This window comes from Vombatus ursinus, unplaced genomic scaffold, assembly GCF_900497805.2.
Source record: "Vombatus ursinus unplaced genomic scaffold, bare-nosed wombat genome assembly UNPS02014770.1, whole genome shotgun sequence".
In the NCBI taxonomy this organism is placed as follows: Eukaryota; Metazoa; Chordata; class Mammalia; order Diprotodontia; family Vombatidae; genus Vombatus; species Vombatus ursinus.
The window spans coordinates 24315433-24333920 of NW_020954548.1; the positions used below are offsets into that span (position 1 = coordinate 24315433).

The window sequence follows — 18488 nt, forward strand, 5'->3', positions numbered from 1 at the left end:
AAAGTAGAGAACCCTCACTCTATGCTTCACTGAATCTTCTTTACATAGAGACTAGTAACTACACTATTGCAAGTCCATCAAATTTTATTTTATTTTTTAACATAACACCTAAGCAACAAGATTCCTTAGGAACTTCCATGAAGAGATGAACTTTACACCTGATGAAGAATTTATGTACTCTGATTCGAATTAACTTAAGAAAAATGCTGGCACATAATACCTAACAAATTATCATTAAGTCTATGCTTATTTCTCTATATAAGAAAAATTCTGTCCCATTTAATACTTGAAAAGACCCAAGGAAATAATTCACTAAAAAAGATAAGGGTCTATCCCTGTAATTACCATTTACATTTATCTGTTCTCTGATAACTACCAACTTTCAATTTTTCTCCTGTGAAAAATGTATCTTCAGTTCTGGTATGCCTGGCATAGTAATAGACTGATATATTCTAATTTTCTTGAAATATTGATAAGCAACTTAAGTATAATCTTGATGATTACAACTCTGAAAGTATATATCTTAAATGTCACAGGTTCATCTCATGTCCCACAGCCACAAAATTTTTCCTTTGTCATAATTAAATGGCATCACTGTGTTAAGTATTCTACATTTTCATGTTACTTGGAATTATTTTATAATCTTAAACAAGTAAAAATTCCTTACTCATCATTTCAAAGGGGTTGGAGTGGAAAGAGAATAAACACAGCAGTAGTCAAATGCACTTTTCCACTGCTTGGGTTGTTATGGTAATGGTACCTTAGCCATACATTTTCTCCATTGCTTTTTGACAATAGAGGGCAGTAGTGGTAATAACAATAGAATCAACTAGTGTTACAGCTTTATTTATTATTAGCCCTTTTACAGTAGGGGAGCTAGAGAGAAAGAGGTATAACTCATTCATCATGGCAGTCAGGCTGCAAGCTTCAAAATGATTATTGACTGTGGTTGCAAAATATGCTCAAGATTAGCACTGGTCCAATGTCCAAACATAAGGTCCTATAAATCAGACAAAGCTTGAAGTTGGAAGACAAAACACCAGGCAAGCTGGACCACATTATCTTTAAGATCTCTTCCAAAATTCTAAAATTCATGGGATATGTTTAGATTTGTTCTCCAAGCCTCACTAATATGAACTATAGAGGTCAATATTCTAAACATACAAAATCCTAGAAGGCTAAAATGTTCAGATTGATGACTGTCTTAAATGTTCAGTTTTAGCTAGCTATTTAAAATATATTTTGTGGTAAACTAGACATTAAACTTATTTATCTTCTCTTCTGTCACCTATGGAACTTGAGAAGAATTTTAAGTTAAATATTACAAATGATGGTTTAATACTCGAGTAAAATCATCTTCCTATGTATTTGAAGAAAGAAGGCGCGCTTTTCTGAATAAAGCTTGAAAAACAGATTTTAGGGAAATTTCTATGAAGATAAATGTTCAAAAAAGGATTTAAAACATGTAAAAACAAAACTAAAACCCTCCATGGAAACACTCCCAACACTGAAAAAGATTATTTTGGCCAAGGAGAAGGTGTTGTACATGGTAAAAAAAGAAAAAAATGAATATAGGCTCAAACTCCTGGCTTGCGAAAAACCACCCCTAGCAGATTTTTCCTGTGTCCTTGGCTGGTTTAGAAAAAATACAACCTTATTGTCTGGAATAATGTGGAAGGAATACCTGGAAGGAGTACAGGTTCTATATAACCTGACATATAAATCTTTGAATAAATCTTTGAAATTATGCTGATATGATAATCAATAACAAGGGAACAAAACTGTGATAATTCTAAGCCAAGAAATATTATAATTATTGAAAAGTGGTTAACAATTTGGCTTTTGCTCAGTTACCCACAAAATTCCTTCAGTTAAAAGATGTGATAGACAAGAATTTTCAAACTTTTTTTTATTTTTGACAAAAATTCTCATAGAATCACTTAATACTAAAACACTAAACCAATAAATGATAATGCAGTCATTTATTCACACATTTTGCCAAAGTATTTACTGTATCTAATATTTATACTAATATTGCGGATAAAAACATCAAATATAAATCAAATAATTTAAAGCGATTAAATATACTGTTTACCAAGTACACTAGGATCTACTAAAAAATACTATTTTCTATAGGTCGAGTTATTTAATAACAAAATGGTTATGGTCTATTTTATAGAAGTATGTTCATACATTACATTCAATAGGGGTAGTATGGAGGATGCTTTTAATTTTAAGATTCTTCTTAGACCAATAATATCACAGGGTCTAGTCTTTATCCCTATTCCTAGAAAACATCATTATTATGTGGCAGTTTCACTTAACTCCCACTGCATGGATTCAAAGGATTACATTAGAATGAGGTTTCAGTTTAACATATAAAATTATATGGAACAACCTAAGTAACTAGTTTATGGCATCTATATCTATAAATATTATCCTACTTAACAGATTAATAAGCTTGCATTGTAAAATTCTAATTTTGCTACTCGTATACATTTAAAAGTAAATTTAAATTTAATGTAGTCTAAGTTTAATTTGGTTGGTGTTTTTATTTCTACAGTATTTATATATTCAAGAGTAATAAAAACTACTGGGCTTTAAATTATTTCACTTTAAAAATAATAATGTAAAACCTTCAAGGTACTTAAAAGTATTTCCATGTGTTTTAACTTCATTATTTTTTATAATACAAGAAATAGAGGGAGAAGGAGATGGTTGAGAATCAACTTAATAGAAACAATACAAAGTGAAGGTTCTTGTCTGTGGTTCCAGAATGAGGCAATGTCTCAGTAAGGACTAAGCAGATTGTCAGCTTGAGGGCAGGTACTATATGATTTTATCTAAGTTTTCCTAGCACCTAACAGTGCCACTCAAGCAACAGGTACTAAATGTTCTTCTATTTTAATTGGAAACACAATTTCATATTCTTTCCCTTAGTCTGTTATGTATGATGAAGGTACATTAAAATTCATTTTCACAAAAGTGAAAATCTGAATGTCTTAAAAGTATACAAAATCTCTTTACCTGTTCATGTTTGTTAAAGTTTGATCAAATGAATGTTCTCCAATCCTTTTATTACCAGAAAGATCTCTACCACCACTTCCAGTATAAGTGAATTCATCGCCACGGTCCTGTGAGAGAATTATGCTCCATTACAAATGTTCAAATTAAAATAATATCTAAATTAAAAAAAAATAATTCACCTGCTTGTCTCCTGCCAAAATCAGAACATTTATCTATTTGAATAGCATGTTATTTAATGTATGAAATGATGGCAGAATTTAAGAACAATTGAACTCCAATTAAACACTTTGGCTAATCCAACTTCACTTCTCCCAACCTTAAAAATACAATTTCCAAATGTAGCTGTTCTCAAGACAACATGAAGGGGGAGGGGAGGAGCTAATTGAGATTATACTTTTTTAAAATTCTATATTCATTTACTTTTAAATTTAAATTACAAGACTAAATATACGCAATACTAGCATTTGGAAAACTCAGCCTGATATATACTTTTAAATGCCGTCTCATAATACTAAAACTTTATACTAAAATTTCACAGAATTGGTCACAAATAAAAATTTGATACGCAAACATTTATCCATATCCTCTTTCCACTCTTCTTAATGTTCAGATTTTATATATATTTTTTCTTTTTTTAGGCAATTTGGGTTAAGTGACTTGCCCAGGGTCACACAGTTTTTTGTTTTTGTTTTTTTTTCTAAATGTCAAGTGTCTGGTCTGAGGCCAGATTTGAATTCAGGTCCTCCTGACTTCAGGGCCAGTGCTCTACCCACTGCACCACCTAGCTGCCCCTATTTCTTATGGAATTTATGTTTTTGCTACAGATGAAATGCAAAGATGAAAAAGAATTAGAAAATCAGGTATAGTAACAAGTTTATGCTGAAAATGGAAAATAAGACAAAAGACCAACAAACAGAATCTGGTTTTGTTTTTTTTTTATATCAACTTTTAAAAGAAATTGCAAACCTGTGATTTTACCCTCCAGAGAGGCATATGAGCAATTGCTCTCTAACTTAAAGAGGCTTAAGTCACAGAAAAGTCTAGCCACCTGCCTTTTGCCCTGCAGTCATAATGTAGCTCTTACTGGCAGGATCTGAACCCAGGGCTTCCTAACGCCAAGTCGGACCTCTATACACTAACTTGCTTCTATTTATAGTAATTAATCTTGAAATGGTTTTTAATCTTAATTTAATTTTAATCTAATCTTAAAATGGTAGTTCTGTATTAAAATTTGTTATATAAAGATACATTAGTCCTAAAACTATAAAAGATAGCTATAATCTAACCAAATTGTCAAAACAATGTACCTTACTGAACATGAGGACATCTCAATCAGCTCAGACTGCATTTCAAAGGTGCTAAGATCTTTTTGATATAGATTTCTTGCTTAAGATTGAACTTGTTGATTCATTTAACCAAACATTTATTTAACACTGAACTACACCTATGGAGGGTTTGGGTGGGGTAGGAGTAAAAAGCTAGGTAAGAAGTAGTTTTTGTTCTCACAGAGAATGTACAATCTGGTTGCATGATAGGACATCATGTAACAGCATAAGAAACAGTTTCAAAATAAAGGGCTACATGAAGTCAGAACAGGTAGCTAGGTGCTGAAGTAGACAGACTGCTGGGCCTGGAGTTAGGAAGACCTGAGCTCAAACCCAGCCTCAGACACTTACCAGCTGTGTGACTCTGGGCAAGTCACTTAACCTCTGTTTGATTCAATCCATCGGAGAAGGAAATGGCAACCACTCCAGTATCTTTGCCAAGAAAACCCCATGTGGGGTGCAAAGAGTAGGACACAATGAACAACAAGTTTCAGGTGTGGCTAGGTAGAGCAGTGGAAGCACCAGACTTGGAATCAGGAAGATCTGAGTTCAAATCTAACCTCAGATACTGACTATTGTGTGACCCTGGGCAAGTCACTTAACCCTATTATTTGCATCAGTTTCATCTGTATGATGAGATGGAGAAGGAAATGGCAAACCACTTTAATATCTTTGCCAAGAAAACCCCAAATGGTGTGGCAAAGAGTTGGACATGACTGAAATGACTGAGCAACAAAAATAAAGTCAGAGGAAGAGTGACAGCTATGTGGACCAGATGGCATCTAGGTGGGTTTTAAGGGACAAATAGTAAATCAGGCAAAGAAGAGAAAGGCACTCTAAGAATAGGGCAATGTGTGCAAAGGCATGGTGAAGGGTATAGCATATTCATGGCACAAAGTAGGACTTTGGCTTGGGCACAGCATAGTGGAGATTAATGTAAGTTCAGAGGCAGAATGGTGCCAGATTGTGGAAGTCTCTTTTATGCCAAAATTTTACCAGGTCTATTGGTATAAGAGATTAGTCTAGGAGTAGGGTAAAATCTAGTGAGCAAGAGGGTGAACATTACTGCTCTAGTACAGGTTTGTCTAATGAATGCTGGCAGTGGGAGTGAAGGGGAGAATAGATTTAATTCAGCATGTATCAAGAAGTACCTGCAACATTCAAGGCATTGAGCAAGGTGGGGGAAGGAATAAGAAAATCAAAATAAACTTGAGGAACTTTTGACATAGTTGGATGAGCTGCTATGAGCATGTCATCAGGTGGATATACACATTATGTACAGTCAACAGCACTCTGCACCTCTCTTTTGCTCTAAAAAATCACATAATTAAGCTAGAAGGGTCCTTAGAAGCCATCTAGTATAATCCCCTCAGTTTACAATGAAGAAAGTCAAGTCTACAGAGGTTAGAAGTGACTTATCCAAGGATATACCACTATTAAGTGGCAAAATTGGGGGTTTGGAACCAGGTCCACTGATTCCAAATACAGCATATTTTCCACTGTGCTACAGGCAAACTGATTTGCCCAAGAAAACAAAGGTAATAAGTGGCAGAAGGAGAGGTTAACCTCAGGTTCTGACACCAAATCCAGGGCCCTCTACACTACCATGGATGTACTTATTTATTCTGCTCTGTGTCTCAGTAATTTTTGCATAACCCATCCTTTTCCCATTAGAATATTTTGCTCCTGGAGTGCTGATACAGTATCTTACTTCATTCCTCAGTCCCTCTGACATATACATAGCATAGTACCTAGTCATTTGTTAAATTATTTTCTGAAGAGAAACAGCATACTAGGGAATATCCTCTTTATAGGACAAATACTCCAATAGAGATGATTCTTCTAAGTAACAATCTCAAATATAGTTTAGAATAGTAATCAACCAGGATAATCATTTATTTATTTTTGGAGAGGCAACTGGGGTTAAGTGACTTGCCCAGAGTCACACAGTTAGTGAGCGTTATGGGTCTGAGGCAGATTTGAACTCAGGTCCTTCTGACTCCCAGGCTGGTGCTGTATTCACTGTGCCACCTAGCTGTCCCATAACCAGGATAATTTAGATTAGAGGTATCAGACACAGGCTTGCAATACTCTCGAGTGTGGCCTAAACTGGATTAAAACATAACTAGAAAGTATTTAACAAAATCAATAAAAACACAATAAAACACAGATACCACATTTTAAAACTAAGCCAATATGTGGCTCCCAGGAATCCTCATGTACATTTAGGTATCACTGCCAATTCATGGGGCAGCTAGGTGGTGCCATAGTGCACAGAGTGCTGGGCCTGGAGTTAGGAAGATGCATCTTCCTAAGTTCAAATCTGGCTTCAGACATTTACTAGCTGTGTGACTCTGGGCAAATCACTTAACCCTGTATGCCTCAGTTTTTTCATCTGTAAAAAGAGCTGGAGAAGGAAATGGTAAACCACTTCTGTGTCTTTGCCAAGAAAATCCCAAATAGGGTCACATATGATTGAAACAACCAAATAACAAAGCAACTTCATGAAGCTTCTCATAACAAAGTAAACCAGTTAAATAAAGCTAGTTACATAGTAGTCTCATCTAACAGCATATGCAACATTTCACATCTGTAGCAGGCCTGTTTATTTTCTAACATTTAAAAAATTTAAATTAAAAAAATTAATTTAAATAAACAGCAATCTATTTCTCTCCCTCCCACTTACCAACTTATTAAAAAAATTTCTATATATAACCAGAACATATTCCTCCAATGGCTATACACAAAGGTATATACAGTGTGTGTGTGTGTGTGTGCGCACAAGCGCACACATGAGCAAATGTATTCACATGCTCAAGTATGCGGATGTTTCTTATCCTGTACCCTAAATTCATCACCCCTCTGTAACAGATAGCATGTTTCATCACTGGTTATCCATTATCAAGAATGGTTACTGTACCGATCATAGTGCTTAGTTTTCAAAAATGTTTGTTTTTAAAGTAGTCACTTTCCTAGCAGTGCCATGACTAGGTCTGTATCCCAAAAGAGATTTAAAAAAAAAAAAAAAAAAAAAGGAAAAGGAGCTATGTGTACAGAAATATTTATAGCAGCTCTTTTCTGAGGCCAGGGGTTGGAAATTAGGAGGAAACCTATCAATTTGGGAATGGCTGAACAAATTGTGCTATGTGATTGTGAAAGAATACTATTGGAATAGTATTGTGATTGTGATGCAATACTATAGCACTACTGGCTATAAGAAATAATGAGCAGGATGCTCTCAGAGAAACCTGGAAAGACATACATGAGCTGACGCAAAGTGAAATGTATTGTGTACAAAGTCAGTTAATCATCTTACAATATTGCTGTTAATGACAGCTATTCTCAGCAATACAATGATCCAAGACAACTCTGAAGGACTTATGATGAAAAATATTCCCAAAGAACTGATGTCTGAATACAGGTTGAAGCATACTTTTCTTACTTTATTTTTCTTCTCTTTTTTTGTCTATGTTTTCTTTCACATGACTAATACGGAAATGTTTTATATGACTACACATGTATAACCCACATCAAATTCCTTGCCTTCTCAATGAGGGGGGTGGGAAGGGAGAAAGGGAGAGAATTTGGAACTCAAAGTCTTAAAAATTAATGTTAAAAATTGTTTTTACATGTAATTGGGGGAAAATAAAATACTAAATACATTTTTAAAAAATAAAATAATAAAATAAGACAAAGTATTTTCATTGTATAAATTATTGTCCTTGCTCTGTTTTTTAAAGGTTTATAAGTCTTCAGAATTATTCAGTTTTAAAATATTGATCTTACAGTATAAATATATCTTTTAATTCTGCCCATTTCATAGTTTGTGCGAGTCCTTTTATGTTTTTGAAATCATCTATTTCCTCATTTCTTATACCATAACATAGCATATTAATATGCCACAATTTATTCAGCTATACTTCAACTATTGGACATTCTTTTTTTTCCAGTTTTCTGCCACCTCAAAAAAGGTGCTATAAATATTTTTGTACATAAAAGGCCTTTTCTTCTTTCTTTCATCTCTTTTGGGTACTGGCCTAGAATTAGCATAGCTGGCTTAAAGGCAGAGGTGTACTGGAGTTAGTGCTGTAGAGCAGAGAGCCAAACGTTAAATTTTCAGTGTGAACATTACACCCTGAAAACGGACAAATAGCACAAATCAGGGCTTGAATTATTGTTTTATTGATTGTACAGGTTCAAGAACGTGATAGAAAACATTAATGCAAATAAAATTTTTATATGGATTGTATGTATTTTTTGGGGAAGAGAATAGTTGTTAAACATTACCCCTAGGGGGGACTGGGAGGCAGAGTCAAGATTCTGGGGGAAAAGGAAGCACTGTGCCCTAGTTAACCCAGTATACCTCAACAAAGATCTAGAAAATGCACCAGACTCAATTCTGATCTAAAAAGCAAACAAAATGTCACAAAAAGCCATTTGTCCAGCTGAGGGCAGCTTCAGGAGACTGAGAGGTCTACAGATATTTGGGGTAGGGTGGTGAGCATTCCAGCACCCTGCCATTGAAAAAAAGGGCCAAGAAAGGGCAACAGGGCAGAAAGCACTGGGCGAGAAAGAAATCCCAGAGGATTCCTGGGCTAGCATAAGCCCTAGAGCAAATAAGTAATTGTGTTCATAGAATTCCTGGGTTTATCTTGGCAAGTAGATTCCCAAGTATTTTGTACTGTCTATAGTTACTTTAAAATGAATTTCCCTATCTCTTGTTGGACTCTGTTGGTAAAATGCATAAAAATATTGATAATTTATGTGGGTTTATTTTATAACCTGCAACTTTGCTAAAATTGTTAATTATTTCAACTAGTTTTTAGTTGATTTTCTAGGATTCTCTAAGTAGACTATCATATCACCCATAAAGAGTGATAGCTTTGTTTCCTCATAGCCTATTCTAATTCCTTCGATTTCTTTTTCTTCTCTTATTTCTATAGCTAACATTTCTAGTACAATACTGAATAACAGTGGTGATAATGGATATCCTTACCACACCCTGATAATGCTCACTCTGATGGTTTTAAATATATACTCATCATTTTAAGGAAGGATTCATTTATTCCTATGGTCTCCAGTGTATTAAACAGAAATGAGTGTTGTATTTTGTCAAAAGCCTTTTCTTCATCTATTGAGATAATGATATAATTTCAGCTGGTTTTGTTATTCATATGGTCAATTATGCTAACAGTTTTCCTCGTATTGAACCAGTCTTGCATTCCTCACATAAATACCACCTGATCAGTGTATGATCCTTGTGTACTCTCTGTGCTAGTATTTTATTTAAAATTTTTGTCAATATTCATTAGGGAAACTGGTCTATAAGTTTTCTCTCTCTTTTTCACTCTTCACAATTCAGGTATCAGCACCACTTTTGTGTCATGAAAGTAATCTGGTAGAACTCCACCTATTTTTCCAACTAGTCTATACAGTATTGGGATCAATCGTTCTTTAAATGGTCAGTAGAATTTGCTTGTGAATCCATCTGACCCTGGGAACTTTTTCTTAGAGAGTTCATTGATGGCTTGTTCAATTTCTTTTTCTAAGATGGGGCTAAGTGGTCTATTTTCTCTTCTGTTAACCTGGGCAATTTATATTTTTATAAACATTCATCCATTTTGCTTAGATTGTCAGATTTATTGGCATATAATAGGGCAAAACAGCTCCTAATAAGTGCTTTAATTTCCTCTTCATCGGTGGTGAATTTATCCCTTCCATTTTTGATACTGGTAATTTGGTTTTCTTCCTTCCTTTTAAAAAACAAATTAACCAATGGCTTATCTATTTTACTGTTTTCCCCCCCTATAAAACCAGCTTCTAGTCAAGTACAATATCTTAAAGGAAGATATTCACAACTGGTGAACAAAGAATACCTTCAAACAAAGAAGGAATCAGATGATGATAGAAATATAATTGTAACCCAAGTTAATGTTTCTTAATAGTTCATACCTGGTTATATATTGCTCCAAATGCCCTTTTCTTCCTTCTGCCTCTTCTCACAGCCCCTCCTCATAATTCCCCTGAGATTATCACCCATTTTGTACCTCAAATCTCTGAGGAGGTGGCCCTTCTCAACAAGAACAAACCCTGTACAATTTACCCTTGATTCCATTTTTTCCTGTATCCTCTACCAAAATGATTCCTATATCATATCTTATTTCTCCACATCCACTAGGTTTTTTCCCCTGCTGGCTGAAAACACCCCAAGTAATCATAATCCTTGAAAAACCTTTACTAACTTCTATCGCCTCACTAGCTATAAGCCTGTCTTTTCTCCCTTTCTCAGCCTGATTCATCAAAATACCTCCACTTTCTCTCCGTTTTCTTCTTAACCCAGCATAATCTGGCTTCTACCTTCATCATTTAACTGGACCCATTTTCTCCAAAGTTACCAATAATCTCTTGATTGCCAAATCCATCTATCTCTTTTAATTCCTCCTTGACTTCTTTGTAGCATTTTACCAACTGACCATATTTCCCCACTGGATAGTCTACTCTCTGGATTTTATTTTTCTTTTATTCTCACACTAACTCTCATCAAAATACGCCTCAAACCAAAGAGGGGAGCATCTATTAGCTCTATTTGTCCAGTGAGAAGCTGAAAGGGGGAAGAGAACCTGAAATTATTTATCCTAGGTCATGAATGTCAGTTCTAAAATAGCAGACTTTTTAAACATACAGGGAATCCATAACACAGCTAGCAGAGACCCACTCCAGCACCTCTGAAGACACTCACACTATTAAAAAGACAAAAGGGCAAATTTTTTATAAGAAGCTGACCTAAATTCAAATGTACATTATCCTCAAAGAATACATTCTAATTTTATGTGAAAAAGTCCAGCTTTTAGATGAAAAGGTCTTCAAACTTTTCCAGAGAATAATCAGAGTTAATATCTTTAGTCTCTAAAATTTAAAATCTAATTTTCATTTACCACTATGGGGTGTATGTTTTCTCTATCAATGAAAGCTACTGGGCAGTGATGAGATTGGGGAGAATCTGAGTAGGAATTTGGAGAGAGATGGCACATCATTTGACTTACTATTCCCTAATTCTTACCCTTTTATTTATAATATGGAGTATGCTAATTTTTCATCAAGTCCCCTTCTCCATACAGACAGATGCTTATATTGTGATCCTTTCATTGATCCTCTAGAGAAATAAGGAAGATGACAAGTTTTTCAGAGGTTATTTTCAAACATTTATGATTCTTCAGAATAGGGAACCTCTAAATACAAGGAAAATAATTATTTGTAATGGCACTGCTTAACATTTTATTCCCTCTCTTTCTTTAAGGATATACCCCCCAGTGATGATGAGTTGTCTTATTTTTTGTCACCTATCTTTTTTCAAAAGATGTGAGAAACAAAGACAATCCTCTTGTTTCTCAAAACAGGGCATCAGAGAAAATCTGATGAAGAGAAAAAAATTACCAGTAAATATTCCTCAAACCCTTCCATTTTCTGAAGAACTACCCTTTCATGAGACAACTAAATAGTAACAATGATAGCTTGCAGTTATGTAGTGTTTTAATGCTAACAGAGCTCTTACCATATATCATCTTACTTGATCTTCACAACAATCTTGTGAAGTACATGATAAAGGAGCCTAAGAAATGATTAATTTGCAATATTTAATTGCTAACATTTATATAATATTCTAATCTTAAATACAGGAAATGTTTCTATTGAGAATAAAGTTAAATAAAGGGAGTATATCTCATTTACTTCAGTTCCTATCCCCTATTAATATATTTTAAAACTTTTCTATGAAATATAGATTTAGAATTCCCTATGTAAATTAGCAAAATTACATGGCCATATTTAAGGTCCATATGAATTGAGGTAAGAATGGAAATTAGAACATGGACTACCCTTCTATAGCTCAGGCAAATGTAGGATGACTAGTTAAAAAAAAGTTCTCTCGAGATGCTGGGTGGAGAGTGAATGCAGAGAGCTAGGGTGGGCATTGCCTTCTACTATGGCCAGAAATGACTGGACTTAATGGTGTAGTACTTTGGACTTAATGGTGTAGTACTTTGAAGTCTCTGGCCTCCATGCTAACAATTACTTGCCCCAAACTAGCTTTTTGGGGAGGGGGGGTGTAAAATGTACCAAGAATGAATTATAATTCATAGAGAATGAAATGCACACAAATCAGAGATCAGACTCTCCCTAAAGCTACTTCCACGCTCAACGTTGTATTTTTATGGTTTTTCTTTGTAAGCAGCTTCATTTAAGAGCATTTTACCACCAGTTTTTTCCCCCTCCTTTCTGATATTTTAAGTTGTAATATTTACAAAGAATATGCTTCTCTTTCATCATCCTACCAGTATATCATTAAGAGGACAGTACAATGAAAAGAGTTCTCATTCTGCAGTCCAATTATATTGAAATACAGTTATAAAAATAATGAGAAAAAAAAAAGTTCATGGACCTCCAGGTTAAATAACACTGGAATAGATGCTCTCTAAGCTACCTACCAATTCCAAATCTCTGATCCCGTTATGAGTTTACTTTTCTGTTGAATGCATTCAACAATAAAAATCCCATGTTGAACAATTACACTTGTATTCAGTAAGTGAAGAAAAAAAGACTACTTCATAACTTTGTAAATATTTAAAGCTAGGGCTTTCCTAACCAGGCAGTGATGAGAGAGTCCTAGAGGTTTCTAAACTTACTTGACTACCATGCCTCAATTAAAAAAAAAAAAAAAATCACACAAACCCTCCCCCCTTAGGTTAATACTTTTTATTCAATGCCCCCCTAAAACTGCACCAAGGCTACTACACCCCCCTCTTCTCCCCAAATTATTCCAGTGCCTCCCAGGGGGTGGGTATTGCCCACTTCAGGAATCTATGATTTATATCAACATCTAATATGTTTAATTCAGATACTAGTATAGCTATCTCTCCCACAGACCTGCAGGCATTTCCAGAATGCTATTATTCTAGAAGTGGCAGAAGTTGTCGTTGAGAGATGGCAAAATAAACATAAGAAATATCAGCATCTTGCCCCTCGGCTGGTTCTATACATATGCAGCAACATATTTATTAGAATTTAACAATTATTATGAGAGCTGGGACTTGGACTGAATTTTATTCCAGGATTATAGCAAAGTTTGAACACAGAACTCTCTATGGGACTTCTCCATCAGGGAGGGAAACTCCTATAATGGCATCAGAAAAATAACCAAGCATGTTCTGATGCTACTTAATGTGTATATTTCTTCTATTGCCTTAATGGCTATTTGGACTTGATTATAAAACATATTAAAAAAAGCTTCGTCATACTTTGCTGATCACCTATAATAGGCTCCTAAACTCCACAGCACTGAATTGTACAAAGAAATACCCACACAAAATTTATTTTAATTTAAAGAGTAAGTGGCCTGGCTCCTATACAGTACAGGCATCTGGGTCAGTTCAAATAAAATGATAGTTGCATTTGAATTACCCAGTAACTATTACTTTAGTTGGATACAACTAAATTAAAAACTTGTAGAAAACTGCCTTGTAGTGGTGATCAATGAATGTTAATGAATGATTAGCTCTTATTCCACCATGCAGAGGTTTCAAAAGGTTATCAAGAAAAGCCTACTGAAGCTAACAAAGTTAATATGTGTTTTGAAATGTTTATCTTTAGTTCTCTTATTAAGTATGAACTAAACCTAAACCTGTTATGTTTTCAATTGAAACTGCTATTATGTTACAGAGTATTGACATACTCTCAATTTCATACTCATAGGATTTATCACAATTTCTAAACTTTTCAGATATTTACTTTTTATTTTATAAAGTAACAACATGAATGTTTTAAATATTTTGTAACTCTGAAATAAAACTAATTTAATTTTATTACACAGTTCATTTAGCAAATATTAATAGATGTGTCAAATTATTACCTTTACTGTCAAATTTTCCAAGATGAAACATTTTAATTGAAAGAAGTCCTTTCTCCCCCAATATCAGTTAAATATAATAGAACGGCAATTTAATACAATTGATATAAGAATCTGCTCAATTTTCAGTTTAAACTAAGCTAAGTGATTAAATACAACATTCATTTTTAAAATAATGAATAATCAACTTATTGCTAGACTTAGCCAACATTTTTATGATTTTATTGGACTTACTACTTCATCCTCAAAGCCTCCTGCCAGCACAAGTGAGTATGCTCCATCATTGCTTCGTCCATGAATTCCACCAACATGGGGTCTGTGGACACCTGCCTCACTCACCTTTAAATTTAAACAAAAAGAAATTCTGAGTGAACTGAGGAATCACTGATCTTTAACAAGTAATTTATTATTTAGAACAAAAACATAACCAATCAAGAATTTGATATTGAGCTAAGAGGACTTTAGTATGTGATAGTGCTAGAAGCATTCTAAAATTGGACAGGCAATTACATCTAATGGTAAAGTTGTACTAATAAATGTATATAGTTTTAAAAGGTATAGATTTGGGGATTTTTAGGACATAGTTTCTATCAAATTACAATTCAGCATTTATTACAAAAAATAAAAAAATTTAAAAAATTTGCATGTGCTTAAAATTTAGAAACATCCAAACCATTTTAGAGAAATATTTTACATCATTCTTTAGGATCAAAGTGAATATTAAAACTTTTCTAAGAGTTCTTAGGTTGGAGTTATATAATTCCTTATTGGTTTTCTTGGGCACAGAACTCAAGAAATTTATTTTTAGTTACATAAAAAAATTATAAAATCCAATCTTGGATATAACTGCTTGATAGCTATTCATATGAGCTGGTTTGCACTGTATTATTTGTGCTACATAAGCATAAAAGACAAGTTGTCAAAATCCAATGCTTGAAAACTATTTATTTGTCCTGTGAAAGTGACTATGGATTTTAAAGGTTGTTACTGGCACAATCTCTGGCAGATTTTACCAAAATGGACACAAATCTAGGACTGGACTAGGTAAATGCAAAAAGGCCTCAAACTCAAATGCTGGCCACCAGATGGTAACTTATATAGCCACAGTAACCCTCAAAACTAAGGTACAGAGGAGTTCTAACAACAGGTTTTTTGAAGTATGGAAGAAACTAGGTTTCAGTAGAGCATTTAGCAAAAACTGTCTTATCTTCAGTGAAATAAATCCAAAGACGGTACAGGGATTATTTTGAAAGCTGTGGTAATATGCTGAAAGTTGACAAGGCTCTGAAACCAGAGAAATGACACAAATATACTACTATACAAAATGAAAGGTAGGTGGGTTCTTAGTAAGAGCTTAGGATCCAGCTATTTTTATTAACTAATCATCAGTGTTGCTAAACTACCTTGAGATATACTTACATCTTTTTATTACATAGTCTAGGAATAATAATTCAAAGACATATCAGCATCAATCAAGAAATACTGAACAAGAAGATGCCTTTAAAGTTGAAGACTTTTAAGTATAAAGTCATAGGTTGCCAATGGGGAAAAAGTCTGCCTTAGACTTTTTCCACGGTAAAAGATTTTTCTTCACTGACAAATGTAATTTATCAAAATCACAGGGGGGAAGCCAAGAATAAACTGACCAAGCCTCTGGGGCTTTTTCTAGGAGAAGGATGCTGGGCAGACATTCTACTCTATTCACATGCAGTTGACCACTTAAGCTTTCTCAAACTCTTGACTTATACTTATTCATTTAGGAAGGCCATTTTATGAATCCAGGCGAAGCTAACAAATCTCCTATCTTAATAACAGACTTTTATTTTTAAATCAGAACCTATAGTACAAAGTTATGGAATCATTTTAAAAATATGCTGAGAGAAATTATACAACTTAAAGGGCTGAAATCCAGATATTTTTTAAATCCCATATATTCTATTTTGCAAAGCTATCTTCTAAAAGTCTATTCCATGATATACTTCATGTTGTACTTTTAGCAGATCTATTAAACCCCACGTAGCTGTGGAAGAGATGCCCACTTACTTTAAAGAGTGCTTTAGCAAAACAAATGTTATCATTAAACACTAAAAACTTTTCTTTAAATGATTCAATAAGATAAATAACGAAGCAAGTTACCTGAACTCTAAATTTCCATGTGGTTCCAACAGGAACACCAGGAATAGGTCCATAGTGGTTAGAAGGAACCAGAGTACATTGCGTAGTTCGACCAACACAGGCCATTCCCTTCATAGTTGCAAGATATAAATTCGTTATTAGAATAACCCACTGTTCTCAATTAGTCCTGAAACAAAACTTTTATCATTACTCAAATATGAAGAACAAAATTTTAACATCCGTACATTAAAGAAGATCAAAGTTTGGCTACGATCCTAAGTTTTTAATCTTATCTACTACTCACTATTTCTAAATGGGGCAGTGAGGTGGGACAGTGAATAGAGTGCCAAACCTGGAGTCTGGAAGATTCCTGTCTTACAGTTCGTATCTGGCCTCAGACACTTACTAGCTATGTGACCCTACGCAAGTGACTTAACCCTGTTTGCCTCAGTTTCCTCATCTGTAAAATGAGTGGGAGAAGGAAATGGCAAGCCACTCCAGTATCTTTGCCAAGAAAACCCCAAATGGGGTCACGAAGAGTAGGACAAGACTAAAAAAACAACTGAACAAAATTTCTAAATGCAGAGATGGCTAGTACATACTAAACTGTCAGTAAATGATGTCAACATAATTTTAGAAGTACAAAAAGCTATTTTTCTCTTTACCTTGCCCCAGTCTCTATGGCTTTCAGTACTAGCAGATGGCATCTTTGCTTTCTTTTTACTCTGTTTGAGTTTTTCGCCAGCTTTTACAACTTCATTTGAATCAATTTTACAGGAAGGACAATACCTTAAAAAAAAAAAGAGCAGGGGTAGAGCTGTAAAAGTTTGATATATTTGGTGTTGAGAAAAAAAAACCCAGCAGAATAAACTGCTGTAACAGAGAATAAGTAGAACAAATTTCTTTATTTTGACAATTATACCATAGAGAGCATATAGCAAACAGGTGATTTCTGGTATTAAAGAATTAAACCTATTTCTTTAAAAAATTTACATAAGTCAGAATAAAAATATTCCATTTTAGAATAATTCAAAATCCTTAAAAAAGACATGACTAAAATATCACAAGCCTTCATAAAATGATTCTGATTTTTAAAGTCAAAAAATTATCAATAATATACTGCTGTTACAATGCAGCCATCCCTGGGACATGTCCTACAAAACCAAGATTGTTCTTTGTTGTATTTATTTTACTGTAATGGGATTTTACCTAGATTACCCACCAATGAGCTTTTGCGCACTCCTGTACTTTTTAGCTAGAAAAATTCTATAACCGTAAGTTCAGCTTTGTTCATTGTTGAGGGAAAAAAAAACCCAACAAAACCAACTATCAGCAACCTACATACTATCAAAGCCTTATTTCCCAGGGCTAAAATAACTGGGTTCATGAGTCCTTTTTCCTGGAAGCCCTTAAGTAGAGCTGTCAACTTCATTAGGACTGGAGGTTTTAAGGCTTCCATATAATAATACTATTTCTTAAATTGGGGTCTGGATCCCTAGGTAGGATATTAGGGAAGTTTGAGGGAATGACAAAAACTACAGCCAAATAACTTCTAATTGATTACTAATATCAGCTAACTAGAGACACAAGAGAGACAATGTTTTGGGATCTCTCGTCCTCGATAAGAGGATAATTAATAGGAATAAATCTGCCTTTGGAATAAGGAGTAGCAACCTGAGCACTTTAGGCAGGTCTAAGATGTTATTTTGATAGGACAAGATCACAGTTCTTGAGCTAAAAGGGATCTAAGAAGTTATCTAGTCTAATCCCCTCATTTTACAGATGAAGAAACTGAGGACCAGAGCAATGAATCGAATTGCCCAAGGTCACTCAGGTAGTTAAGTGGCAGAATCGGGAACTGACCCAAGATCCTATAGCTTCAAATTAAGGGTCCTTTCCATTGAGCTAAGATGAAATTAAGTATATAACCAAGACAAAACTTAAGGAATCCTCAAAACACCTGCCTTCTCAGGATGATTTCACAATCTTGAAAGCAAAATATTTCTCTTAAGAATACAAAGTCTACACTGCCTATTTGCTGAAGTTAAAAAAAAAATTGTGGAGTAATCAAAAGAGATAAAAATGACAGGGATTTTCATTCTTTCCTGGTAGAAAAGTCA

General features: G+C 34.3%; 1 protein-coding gene across 2 annotated transcripts in view; it reads right to left on the reverse strand.

Moving 5' to 3' along the window:
- The window catches only part of UHRF2 (ubiquitin like with PHD and ring finger domains 2), a 165500-nt gene that overhangs the window by 17562 nt on the left and 129450 nt on the right, over positions 1-18488 (reverse strand). For both annotated transcript variants that reach the window (XM_027862631.1, XM_027862630.1), the window contains exons 7-10: positions 17034-17157; positions 16390-16497; positions 14488-14592; positions 3028-3134 (exon numbers count right to left, since the gene is read on the reverse strand). In XM_027862631.1, coding sequence (XP_027718432.1) covers positions 3028-3134; positions 14488-14592; positions 16390-16497; positions 17034-17157 — 444 coding nt within the window. The remainder of the gene's footprint in view (positions 1-3027; positions 3135-14487; positions 14593-16389; positions 16498-17033; positions 17158-18488) is intronic.